We start from the raw sequence: 13,046 nt of genomic DNA, 5'->3' as shown, positions 1-13,046 counted from the left end.
CCAAAGGGGTCTCCCTGGAAGAGTCGAGACAACTGCATCCATAGTTCGCCAGCTGCCCTCCCTGCTTGCTCCCATCCCATGCGTGTGAGAGCCAGGGGCTAGGAGAGAGGGACAGTGGCTTTTTCCCCAGGGCAGGGGGTGCTTGTGTTTGCCTTAATGAAGTACTCGCCTGTAGTCCTGTAAAAGCATATCTGCTGGTGTGTCCACTGGATAACATGTGTCCCTGGACGTATGCTGGAAAAGTGCACGAATCTAGCCCTTCCCTACAGAAATTTGTTGTCTTTTTACACACTAAAGCTGTGCAAACCTCTTGAAAGCTGCTGTCAGCTTTTCCTTGTTCAAAATAAGTTAAAAGTCTTTGTTGGGGTTTTGTTTTCTGGTTTGTTTTTTTTTTTTTTTTAAATGAGAAATGTCTCACGCTCTTAATTTTCATCTTCCATTTCTGCCCTTCCCCTTTGGCTTTGTCATGAATGCAAAAAAAATCCACTGTTTTCAACTTCCAAACATGAACGTGCCAACACTGAATTACTTACAACTGCTCATTTTTTCCCACCAAGGCAAATTCATTTTTCTTGGAAAATTGCCTGGTTAATAAGCAGGAAACTTGAAGCATCATAAGATTTCTTTTTTCCCAAAACAGAGTGGGCCTGATTTCTGTTTTGCACCAGTAGTTAAACAAAAGCACCCTCCTGACTTTCAGATGTTGCAGTAAGTGGTGCAACTGTCTCATGCTCCCCTAGCCCAGAAATGCTGGCAGCTCAGCATGCTGGATGCTGAACTCCTGGGAGGTAAAACTCTGCCCAGTGTCACACTGAGTGACAAGCACTTTATAGCGCACAGTCCTCATTAGAGGTGGCTCTGAGTTCTCTGAATAATCTGACACCAGTGTGCCCTTATTTGCCTTAACAAGTGTGCATGCCTGCATGTAAAGCATGAATGAACACGTATGCTTACTTATGACCTTTGCAAGCCCATGGAAGGTGCCTGTCTGTCTCCCCGTGTGTCACTGGCAGCATTTTGTCTTTATGCCCCCGCCGGCAGCTTGCATCTGCTTGAGTGCAAGGGGAAGGTAACTGCACAGCTGACTCCAGTGGGAGTCAGGGCCGTTGCATGGGAGCTGTGAGTCAGGAGTGATTCAGTCACCTGGAATTAAGGAAAGACTGGGATGATTCAAAGAGTTATTCTCCCCTCACGGCAATCGACAGGAGAGAGATGACCCACTGCCGCTTCCCCTTTGCTGTTATTTTGGCAAGGTGCTGACAGGAGGAGGAAGCGAGTCAACTGTCAGGAATAGCCCTGTGGTTCAGGCACAACACGGAGGCTCGGAGGCTCGGCAGTCTGGGTTCTGTTCCAGCCCTGCGGCTACTAATGAATGAATCATGTAGGCAAAATCCAACACACAAAGTGCTCAAAAAAGCCTGATCCTTAGTTTCCATTTCCAAGATTGCTCTTTTTGTTTGACTGGGATCCTGTAAGCTTCAGGACGTGTTTCTTCCAGTTCCAGGCAGCCTTCAGAACAGCTCCTGGGTTTTGTCACGTTTAAGGTTTGTCCATCACTATCTCCTCCTGCTGGAGCTAGAGACCTAGATGGTGTTAAGCCAAGTTCACTTTTTTTTCCAGGGGGATTGATTAGCATGCATTAAGCCTCCTGTGTGGGGCCATTTTCACTTCAAAGTGTGGTGACTGCTCTAATCCCAAATCGTTAACAGGGTGGTTGGGAAGTAATCCTGCCTTGTCTTTAATTCAGATAACCTTTCCTGAGAGTGTCTGTGTAGACAGATCCCACGGAGATGCAGCTTTCATTGCAGTAATATTTGAGCTCTTCACAATTTTAATGTAATGTAGGGAAATGGTGTTACCATGTCTTACAGACGGGGGAACTGAGAAACTGTTACCACTGATGCAGGTTGATACCAGGGTGCCTTTGGCAGTACAAAAAGTCTGATTCTTATCTTCCCACTCCCTTAGCTACCGTCTAGTTCTTCCTCCCACGGCTTGTCCTGGATCCTGCCTCATTACGATGACAGGCCAAGTGTATTTATCTTCTCTAGTTGTCTTCAAGCCTCTTTTTCATACTTGCTGCCTTGGAAAGTGCTGTCTCTGTGTCAATCATCTCCCCGTTCTGTAGACAACAGGGTGATGTTGGCCAGGAGATAATTGAACATGGAGCCTGGTACTGTTTCAGAAAACCAGAATCGCACACGTGTGTGTGTGTGTGTATATATATATATATGCACGCAACCTCCCTGGGCAGCAAGCAGACAATGTGATAGTGACAAGCAGGTGGTCAGAGCTTAGATGAATGTTTATTTGGTTGCAAGTTAAAACCGTTGTGGCAAAGCTGCACACGGTGGGCTGTGGATGTTTTTTCAAAGGGTTTAGGTGGTCCTTGGATGGAAACGATACTGAGAAGCACTGCTGTAGTCTGAGTGTTCCCAGCCTTCTGGTAGCTGATCCTGGGTTGGAGAACTTAGGAAGATTTCATGCCTTGTGGTGTGTCCAAAATGAAGAGTTGTCTCCACATGGATGTCTTACACTGGGAAACTGCTGTTGACTGGCAACCTCCAGAAAGCAGTGGCTTCTCCCCAGAAGGGTGGACCGGTTATAATTGATGGCCAGGAAGACATTCCCATGGGGATGAAGGAGTGAGGATCCCACTCATACCTGTCTGTAAGAGCTGCCGAACAACAGCTGCGTTTGCTTGTTCTCAGCAGTAGAAAATACTGCCAATAACTAATGCCCCGCTCAGGGCATTACACTGTAAATCACAGTGTTCCCTGCAGGAGACTTCCTGGATTCTTGCACATAAGAAATGTCTCTTATTGTGTGAAGAAGAGGAGGGGCGAGTCAGCCAGCTGGTGCAGGCTGTACTCACAACATCTGACACGTCCCAGAGCGAGGGGAACGTGTGTTTACGGGCTGGTAGGCTCTGGGGATGGAAAGCAAATGGCAGATAAATATACTTCACTTCTCGATTACTCTTTGGATGGGAGATATCCTGCACATGAACACATGCACGGTGGCTCCGTCCCCAGCACTGCGGTGTCCCAGCTCCCTGGGACAGAGGGATGGGTATGGGGGTAGCTTCTGGACACTGAAGCACTTATTTAAGCTCTTTAGAAAGGAGCTGAGCATCTGGAAACTTTGGAGGACCCCAGCTGGGTTTCGGGAAAGGATCCTGGAGGCACAGGGCTGCAGTAGCACTTAGGAGAGCTGAGCAGGGCTTTGCACAGGATTGATTCATCCTCGTGGGCTCAGCAAAGCAAGTCTCCCCCGCTCCCTCCGCAGCTTTACAGCTAAAGGAAAAGCTGCTTTCTGCCCATCCCTCCCGTTTCCGCGGCTGGGAGGGAGCGGGGCCGGGGCAGAGGCTCCGGCGCTGCCCGGTTCCCTGCAAGCTCCCCGCGGCTTCGGGCTTGCGGCCGCGGCGCAGGCACCGCCCGGCAAATTTGACCCCTGCCATTAGGAAGGGAGTCGCGTCGGTGACCTTCCCAGGGTGACACACACCCCACACCCCCCCCGGCGTGACACAGGGTGACACGCAATGACACGCAGCCCCTCCCACGGCGGGCGGAGGCGCATGCGGCCGGGGCCGTTATGCAATGCCGGTGCCCTGCGCTGCTCGGTGCTCCCATCTAGCGGGGACCGGCGCTCGCCGCCCTCGGGTGACAAACCCGGGCACCTGCGAGGGCTGGACGCCTATGAACGCTGTGCCTCTCTGTCCCTCTCCCCACCCAGAGCCTGACCTGGAAGACTGCAGTTTCGGCTGCCGAGGGACGTCGCCCCAGGAGAGTCTCTCTTCCATGTGAGTGTCCTTCAGGAGTCCTCTCCTGCCACCGGGCACCGGGCTGCCTCCGCATCCGCGTGGGCACGGCGGTACCCCGGGAAGCCGTGGGATGACACAGCAAGGAAAGGGAAAGAGACTGGGGGAAGCAGAGGCAGCTCCTTCCCTCCTCCTTGGGGCTGGGAGTGGGATGGGAGGGGAGGAGGCAGGTTTGCTTTTCCAATACAAGCCGGGGCTAACGGGAACGGAGGGCTCTCCTGAAGTGGAGCAGAGGAGACTGAGGCTGGGAGGGACGCAGCTACTCCCAGTGTGAGGCAGAGGAGATGTGGGGAAAAGAGAGCAGAGGAGTGCAGGTGCAGACTAGGGAAGCATCTCTGACATCTCCCCAACCCTTGGCCAGGTCCCCCATCAGCAGCCTGCCGACCCTCTTCGACCAGACAGTGTCCTGTAGCAGCAGCGGGCAGCTGGAGAATGTTCCCCAGGCTACCCCAAACATCGAGCAGCTCCTGGAGAAGCAGGGCAACGGGGAAGCCGGCGTAAACAGTGAGTCACTCAGGGCACGGGCTGTGGGAGGAGAGGTCCTTGTGCATGTTTGTGTGGGAGCCAGCTGGGATTTTGCCCACAGGCAAAGGAGCCGGGTGGGGGACAAAGCACTAGTCTGTGCCATGGGGGAGTAGCTGGCAGTGGGACCGTGATCTGGGGCCAGTCTCCTCCCCCAGTGTGGTCTAATTGTGGTACCTCCTGTGGATCCCCTTCTCCTCTTTCCTCCGTCCCCCATTCTCTCCCCTGACCCTGTCCCCCTTCCCCTCTTCCGTTCCCTGCAGTTGTAGAAATGCTCAAAGCCCTGCACTCGCTGCAGAAGGAGAACCAGCGGCTCCAGGAGCAGATCATGACACTGACTGCCAAGAAGGAGCGTTTGCAGCTCCTCAACGTCCAGCTCTCCGTCCCTTTCCCCGTGGTGACCAGCAGCAACGGCCCAGGCAGCCAGGCCCAGTACATCCTGCCTCCAAACGGTGAGGGGACTGGTGGGATGCGTCACCCCGTGTCCTTTCATAGCGGTGCCCTGGGGTGGGCAGGAGGGGGTCACAGTGGGGAGGATCTGACCCATTTATCTCTCTGTAGCCACTGGCAGTATGCACTGTCCCTTGCTATTGCTGTGGCAACGTCAGGCTCCACCCCTGACTCTGCATCCTTGCTTCTTTCCTCCGTACAGTCTGCAACAACGATTCCTTGAGCATCAGCAAGAGTCCCCCATGCAAGAACAGCTTTGGGATCGAGAACTCGCTCTCCACTTCCTCTGAGGTACACTGGCCACCGCATCCACCAGCCAGCTGGGGAAGGAACTTGGGGAGGGAACAGAGCAGTGCAGTCCCAGTACTCTGACTTGATAATCCAGCTCGTAAAGCCTTGTAGTCCAGGCCCAGAAATCAGGTTTCTTTCTCTGGAGTGCCCATTCTTCAGTTCATCTCAGTGCTGAGGGTCTGAGTAGAGTAGCTGAGGCTGGGAGCGTGAGGTGAGAATGCTTCTAGGTTAGTCTGGCCGCACCTCTAGAGATCCAGCAAAGCATGTCTGAGTTCTGGGACCCCTCTGAGCACACACCTGCACTTGCACTCACAGCCCCCCTTCCCACCTCCAGCTCCTGCCCAAAGCACCCTTGGAGCTGAGCTGACCTTTCACAAGCTGCCCCAGTCCGATGCTCTTATGTCCGTTTCTCCCCCAGGACCCTCATTCAGGTTGCCCCAGCAGGAGCAGCTCTTCCCTGTCCTTCCACAGCACTCCTCCGCCCCTGCCCATGCTGCAGCAGAGTCCTGCCTCGCTACCCCTGCCCGGGGTGCAGCAGGTGAATGGCCTGGCCAGGGTGGCAGGCAGCGGGCTGGGGGGAGGCACCACTGCCAGCCACAGCCTCTCCACGGTGCCCATGGTGGACGGCCTGATGGGGACCCTGGCAGGAGGCCAGCAGATGCCCATCAACGGGATCCTGGGGAATCTGAATGGAGCTCAGGCCGCCCAGCCTCCGAGCGCGCTGACGCAGGCGAGCGGGCCTCCGACCTTGCAGCTCTCCACCAGCCTGAGCAGGTGAGGATGGGGAGCTCGCGGGGACAGCCCTGCCCTCTCCAGCAGAAGCTTAGCACCGGGAGGGAGGGAGGCCCTGTGTATGCAGGACCAAGACGGGCTGCGCTGACGTTCCCTGCCCTGCTCCCCTTGCAGCATGCCCAGCCTGAGTCCCCTGACAGAGCAGCAGCGGCACGTCTTGCACCAACACGAACAACAGCTCCAGCAGCTTCAGCAGCTCCTGACTTCCCAGCCGCTTAATCCGGTAAGTGTGCCTGCTGGCACCTTTTATCTGATGAGCTGTTTAATGGGAAAGCCTTGGAGCAGAGAGCAAAACTTAGGGCTCCCTCCTTCATATGAATCCCCTGCCCACAGGGCTGCAAGAGTCTTGTGCCTTTTCCTTGGCTCCAGGCTGCTGTGGGTGGAGTGAGGAGAAAAGCTTTAGGCAGGAAGGTGCGGCACCTCCTGGAGGGAGGGAGATGGGGATCTGAACTTTTTCGTACAAAGGTAAAAATTTGATCTGGGTTTCCCACATCCTGAGGGTGTGAGAACATGGTAATGCTAAGCCATAGTAAAATCAGGAGGGCCGTTACCTCCTCCAGCCATCTTTGAATGCAAATCATGTCTGCTCCTGCTGCCACGAGCACACTGGTCTCTGGGCTTGCAGATGTGCTGAGGCCCACAGGAGAAGAGGAGCTCCCTTGAGGACACTACTTGAGTTTATAAAGAGATAAGCACCAAAGTGCTTAGTCCTGAGGCAGGTGAGCCGTGTCTGGGCACATTGACGTAGAGAACTGGAGATGCCAAGGGGACTGTGTAGGTGGCTGAGGACTTTGGGGTCAGAGAAAGGATCAGGCAGCTGTTCTGAGGATCTTGGCTCTCTGCCTGCATCCTCTTGGGTAAAACAGCAGCCCCATCCCAGGCTGTTGTGGGAATGGCTGTGCAGATAGATGGTAAACGAGCCCCTGAGTGTGTACGAACCGCGTTCGCTTGCCCTGCAGAAACCTCTGTGGTGTCCCTCCCCTGCGGTGGAGTTGCACGGGAGTGCTAACAGTTCCCGTCAATGAAGCTGTGCTCATTTATATCTCCCATGAACTTGGCCCATTGCTTTGGATAGATTTCTGGGTCAGGCTATTTATAACCCAGGAAAAGCAAATTTCAAAGGGCTTCTCTTTAGAGCGGCTGATGTCACCGTGTCATCAGCTGCATCCCTGTGGGTACGGGAACAATGTCAGCTCTCAGCCTGCTGCATTGGTCGATGGTTGCTATAGTGATTTCCGCAGTTTGGTTGGATTCGAGGGCATCCCTCCGGGTGCAGGTGAGCCGTGGCCCTCATCCCCCCTGGGTCTGGCTCACCTACGCTGACCCTGTGGGTCAGGGCTGAGCTGTGAAGCAGGATGGGCCGGGGAAGGAAATTAGCAGCCAATCTGGGTAGCCAATTCAGGATAGTGAATGCCACAGACTTAAAATCCATGGGTTGATTGATTGGAAAGAGCTGAGTAGATTTGTGTGCCTGCAGGTGTCTGAGGGAGGGTTAGCTAATCCTACGCTTCAGGAAACAACGGGGTTGGAAAGGTCACGAGCACAGGCTGTTAATGAGCACAAGACAGACTGTTCCTCTCTACCTGTAGAGATGTGATCGAGGGGACTTTCTCCCTGTCCCCAGTAGCATTGCCTGGGATGGAGCATGCCAGTGTGGCTCCTGGCTCCTTTGTATTAGGTGTCACCTCTTCCTGAGCCCTTTGTCCCTTCTTTGACTTCTCTTCCTCACCCTTCCCTGCAGGAGCAGCAGGCCCTGGTGTTCCAGATGATGCAGCAAATCCAGCAGAAGAGGGAGCTGCAGCGGCTGCAGATGACAAGCTCGTCCCAGCTGTCCATGACCAGCCTGCTGGCAGCCACCTCCGCCCCCCTGCACTCCAGCACCAGCGCCCTCATGACCTCGGCCCCTCAGCCGCCCCCCAGCAGCAGCTCTCTCCTGGCCTCCCTCTCCCCCCAGCAGCTCAACCCTAGCAATGCCCTCATGGCCCCCCAGGCCACCCCACCGCTCAGCACTCCTGGGAACAGCCTCCTGGCTTCGGGGACAGGCATCCCACCCGTCCTTACAGCACAGACTAACCCGTTTCTCAACCTGCAGGCTGATGGCAACACCCCGAAAGGAACGGTGCGTATGCTGCTAGCACTACCCTAACCCCACTGAGCTCGTGGTGCTAGGCGCTGTACAGACCCGGGGAGAGACAGTCTGCGCTACAGTTAACTTGGGGGAGCGAGGGCACCACTTAGGCAACAGAGCCAGAATGCTCCGCTGGCTTTGCTGCGTCCCTCGCTAGCCAGTGTCACGTCCTGATCCTACCTCCAAGGACTTCCGTAGGGCCCAGACAGGGTCGTGGGTAGGCACAGAGGCTCCCAAGGTGCCCTTCCGTGCGTGTGTGCAGACACACACCAGACCTGCTGCAGAAGCAAGGCAGAGACAGGCCATAGATTTGTCTCCGTTAACCCTAAGACTTGGATGGGACAATGCGCCCCTGGCAGTGCTGGCCCTATTGGAGCCTCGTGATGAAATACGAAGGTGACTGCATGTTGAAACCCAGGGTTTAGAAGGAATCTTGCACCCAAGAGGAGAGGTTGTGAAGAGGTTTACAGCCTCTCTGTAAAGCAGCCTTGTACTGGAACACCAGTGTCTAGGGACTGATGGTGTGATACTTCCATCTCTCCTCCATCCCTCCCCTGGCCTAAACCTGTACCCAGAAGGTCCAGCCCTGGTTGGAGACATTTAGGAGCCAAAGGCCAGGGTTGAGGGGCCAGTTCGGCCTGAACTGGGCAGAGGGGAAACCTGGGGCTCCCGTGTCTCTGTTGATCTCGGAGGAGCCTGAGAGGTCGCGGGGAGCAGGGCCAGGTCCGCAGCACAGCAGGGCTCTCTGCTTCTGCCCCCGTGTGTTGCTGCCCGTCCGGTACTGATACCTGTCTCCTCTGCGTCTCTTTTTCTGTTTGTTTTTTAAAGAGCATGAATGAAAAGGGAGCTCCTCTTACCCAGGACAAGGGCTAAGCTCCCCGCTCACCCCGAACAAACCAGCAGCCAACTCCTCTCAGCCAGGGGAATGTGGCTTTCCACAGTCAACTTTGATACTGTTAGAGCAATGAGCACAAGGCTTCCAAGAAGCATTTCCTGCCACTGGGCAATGCCAAGAGGTGCTTTGGAAGACAGTACGTCTCTGACCAAGCCCTGGTATCGGGAGGAGCGAAGGTGGGGGGCTGCCTGCCGCCCTGGTCCATGCCACACATGCTCAAAGTGAAGCTGTGTTTCCACGCAGAGTGGAGGAGAAAGTTAACACCAGATGCCTGCCAGTCTCCTCCCTGCCGTGAGTGCAAGTGTGTGTTCACGTGTGTGTAGCTCCCGGGCCAAGGCACTAGAAACCATCGAGCATCCTTGGCCAGGACCTTGGTGGAGGGAGGCCCCTCTGCTGAGGACTCCTTTCCGCACAGTGCAGAGGAATCTGGCAGTGCCCGCAGAGGCAGCACTGGATGTGACGCAGCTGGGGAAGCGGGACCTGGTGGCAGTGCCTTTGTGGTCTGCTTCGCCCAGATGGGGAGGTTAAGAAGAAGTTCTGTAGCTGAGATTTCTCACCTGCTTTTCATCTGCTGGGCTCTTAGGATGCTCTTCTCTCTATAGCCATCATATGAAGCCCCGACACCTCAGCTGGATCCAAACCCAGCCTGAAAAGACACGAGTGGTGGAGCGATGGGTAAGGACTGGTGCTTGGGGAGGAGGTGGAAGCCACCTGCTTCTTTAAAGGACATTGCCACATCTGCTCTACCAGCTGCTGTCGGTTCAGTGCTGTACTTCTCACGTGAAAAGCACACTCCTGCTCCTTGTGCCGTCTCTCACTCTTTCCTTCCAAGATTTCCAAAGGCTAAAATTTCAGCTTGCGAAAAGGGGCTGTAGCCAGTATTACCGCTGTCGTAGCCAACTTCAGAAGGCATTTGAACCTGGCAGTTGTTTCCCAGGCCTATGCTGGGAATTAGAAATGTGTGTGGGGAAGAGAGAGGCCCAAATCCAGTACCTGTTCTTTCTTACCCGCCACAAATCACTCCAGTCTGGCAAAAACACGTTCTTCCACTGGTCTTGGGCACTTCAGAAAAGGGATCTCCAAGCAATGGGACGATTACCGGTCTCCTGAGCTAGGACATCGGACCCTTCACTGTTCTCCACCTTTTGACCTTAACTCTGTCTTGCAGCCTGGAACCTCAGCAAAGAAATCGGCTTCCTCTGAGCTTGGATGCGATGGATTGATTGAAGGACAGGTGGGGCAGCGCTGGGGAAGGGGAACATCTACGTCAAACGTACAAATGCCCCTTCTTTTCCTCATCCCCTGGTTAAATCCAGATCTCCTGGGGGCAGGCAGGAAGACTCCAGCTAACAGAAACTCTGAGGGTCTTAAAAAAAAAACAACAAAAACAAACAACCACAACAAAAAACCAACCCACAAACGTCAGACCTTAATGGATATTTTTCAGCACATTCCCACTGCCCCTAACTAGTTTGCACTATTCAAATTTGTCAGCAGTGGGTCTGTGCTGATAGTACTAGAAAAGCTTGTTATAGGCAAAACTCATCTGCTAAATATCTTTCTTCCTTTTAATTTTATTTTATTTTATTTCTTTTTGTTTGTTTTTGTTCGTTTGGAAGATTGTCACCACAATGGTTGAATAAGGCTAAAAGGAGAGAAAATACATTTCTGATCTCGGCCTCTAGTTCTGTGAACTGGGCAGAACACTGCTGTCTGCTCAGAAATATATATATATTATATATATATAATTTTTTTTATAAAGAAAAGCTAATGTTTTAACAAGGTTAAGAAGCTATTGGAAAGATGGAGATGGCAGCTAAAAGTGAAAATGCAGGAAAAAAAAAAATCTCCCTTCCTTGCGGTCTCTGCAGCACAGACGTAGAGAGCAGCACTGAACTGCGGCTCTTGCTGACACATTCCCTGTCCCCAGCCACCTCCCCAGTAAGTCACGGGCTGAGCGGTGCCACCTGCCATCCGCCTGGGACTTACAAAATGTGAATGAGATCTTTCAGTTGCAAACGGTTTGACTCTAATTTTGGCTCCCTGTCCCCAAAATTGCTCTGGCACAATGGTGTGCTTGCACTTTTTTTTGAATTTATTTTTCTCTGCACCCCCCCAGCTCTGTTGTTCCCCCTCCCCTCTGCGAGCAGAGGTGCCACCCAAACCGCCCCGGCACAGAGACCCTCTGCTCAGGGCGGGATCCGTTCCTGCGGCGGGGGTCTTGCCTTGCTGCCCCCTCCATGCGTGACGAGTCTCGGGCTTGAAAGCAACGCGCAGAGTGGCTATTTCAGGGCTGCCACGCTCAACTTGGCCCCGAAGTGCCGTGTTTGTGCGTGTGATGCCTGCGTACACGTGAAGGCTGTACCTGCCAAGCTTTGGGAAGCAACAGGTCCTCGGGATTTGGGAACAGACGTTCCTTGGAGCTGGTTTGGGTCAGCAAGATGACGGACAGAATTGCTAGGGGTAAACCAGTGGCTGTTAAATGTGCAAATGTGGTCTCTGCCAGCTGCTTGCCCAGCTGCATTTGTCTGGGGTTTGAATTTTATTCTATTTTTCACTTTTTTTACTCTAAGGTCCCAAATTTGCATCACCACCTGTTTTGCTGTCATGCTGACCATCAGCATGGCCTTCAGACCAATCTGTACCCACGAGGGCCTGACATCGTGCCCAGACCTGGTCAAATTCTTCCAAAATTTAACCACATTTCACGCCCTGGAATTAGAAACAAGCCAGGACCAGGAAGAGAGGGGGTGGGAAGGAGGGAAGCATCTATCCCTTGTGTAGCGAGCCGTGGTACAACACGCATGGTCTCCCAGGACAAACAAAAACCTTGTTTTGGTCAGTGGTTCGGTGCCCAAATCCCCGGGCAACAACAGAAAACTTGCACGAGGTCGGTGAGAGGTACTTAATGGTGAGCTTGCAGGCAGGAGGCTGTGAGATGTGCTGGCCAGGGCTCCGCACCGCTACTGGGAAAATATTTGGGACCCCACGCATCAGAAGAGGTTGGACATAAAGGACTGAATTAAAGGAATCGGTTTTGTAGGCAGGATCGCTGTTACAAGCAGGGAGGGCTGGGCTACGCAGCACCCCTGGTTCCCCCTGCTCTCTGCTGGCCATGCCATTGAGTTTGGTTGGTGGCAGGAGTTTGAGTACGAAACCTCTCTGCTCTCCAGGGCTCTACGGAGCGGGGAGGGACGAGGCTGGAGATGATGAGTGGGGGAAGAGACATATAGCACTTACACATTGCTCTGACATCTTCCAAAGGCGCCCGGTCCCTTTGAAGTGTGCTCCTTGTCTAATCGCCTCAACCTGTCCCAGAGCCAAAGGTCCCTTTGGCAGATTGAGGGGAGAAGAAGGGGGCACTGCTGGAAGGCCGACATTAAACATTTGTATCTCTCGGAAAAAGAGGGAGAGCAGGGGAAAGAAAAAAATAAAAGCTAAAGATTATCTGTGTTTCAGTTGCACTGGGGTACGTTTCTTTACCCGTTTTGATGCTAATGTCTCATTTAGTATGTTGCATGTGTCTTTTGTTTTGATTTGGTTTTTTTATTAAATAAAAGAGAAAAATGTGTATATTTTTGGCAATTTAAGGTAATGTAGCTAAGATATATTTTTTTCACGCTGCTTGACTGTTCTTTATTATAATAAATAATATTAATATTAATATCAAAGACTTTTTTAATACAGCTAGGGTTTCAAAATTTAAATGACAATAGGGTCTGTGTGATTAACTTCCTCTGTACGTGCTGAGGTCCTGTTGTCCGCAGCGCACGTAGATGCACGCTTGGCACTGTCCTCGGCAAGCGACGCTCTCGAGGAGGCAGGAGCGAGGCCTGGGGAGGGTTCTCAGCCTGGCTCCGTCCCGGCTTTGCGCCTCGGGAGTGAAGGGAGACCAGGGCGAGGGAGGAGCAGTTGGTTGGTGGTCGTTAGCAAAAAGGTCCCCCCCCAAAAGAACAGCGGTAGCCCGTGCTAAATCAGTAGAGATGCCCAAAACCAAACTCACGGACCTTGTAGGCTTTCCAGCTGGCTTCTCGGTCCTCCCCTCTCCCAGAGTTTGTTTCTCTTAAGCACCAAAGGGAAGGGCTCGTGCTGGTTCTGCTTTGTTCTGGTTTTCCCCAAACAGCCCTGCATAGCTGGGTGATGAGGTC

The 13,046-nt window shown here is 53.3% G+C and overlaps 1 protein-coding gene across 5 annotated transcripts in view; it reads left to right on the top strand.

The window, feature by feature from the left end:
• Positions 1–10,653, top strand: part of MLLT6 (MLLT6, PHD finger containing) — a 45,120-nt gene extending 34,467 nt beyond the window's left edge. For 2 of the 5 annotated variants that reach the window (XM_072885739.1, XM_072885738.1), the window contains exons 13-20: positions 3,736–3,802; positions 4,182–4,324; positions 4,606–4,794; positions 4,995–5,083; positions 5,502–5,857; positions 5,990–6,098; positions 7,617–7,994; positions 10,067–10,653. In XM_072885739.1, the coding sequence (XP_072741840.1) occupies positions 3,736–3,802; positions 4,182–4,324; positions 4,606–4,794; positions 4,995–5,083; positions 5,502–5,857; positions 5,990–6,098; positions 7,617–7,994; positions 10,067–10,369 (1,634 nt within the window). In that variant the 3' untranslated portion in view covers positions 10,370–10,653. Of the gene's footprint in view, positions 1–3,735; positions 3,803–4,181; positions 4,325–4,605; positions 4,795–4,994; positions 5,084–5,501; positions 5,858–5,989; positions 6,099–7,616; positions 7,995–8,831 lie in introns of all 5 variants that reach the window. The other 3 variants (XR_012046062.1, XM_072885740.1, XM_072885741.1) reach the window with 3 other exon arrangements.
• The last annotated feature ends 2,393 nt before the right edge of the window (positions 10,654–13,046 follow it).

The sequence above is a fragment of the Ciconia boyciana genome, chromosome 22, assembly GCF_034638445.1.
Source record: "Ciconia boyciana chromosome 22, ASM3463844v1, whole genome shotgun sequence".
Lineage (NCBI taxonomy): Eukaryota > Metazoa > Chordata > Aves > Ciconiiformes > Ciconiidae > Ciconia > Ciconia boyciana.
This window is presented reverse-complemented; position numbering and strand designations above follow the sequence as displayed.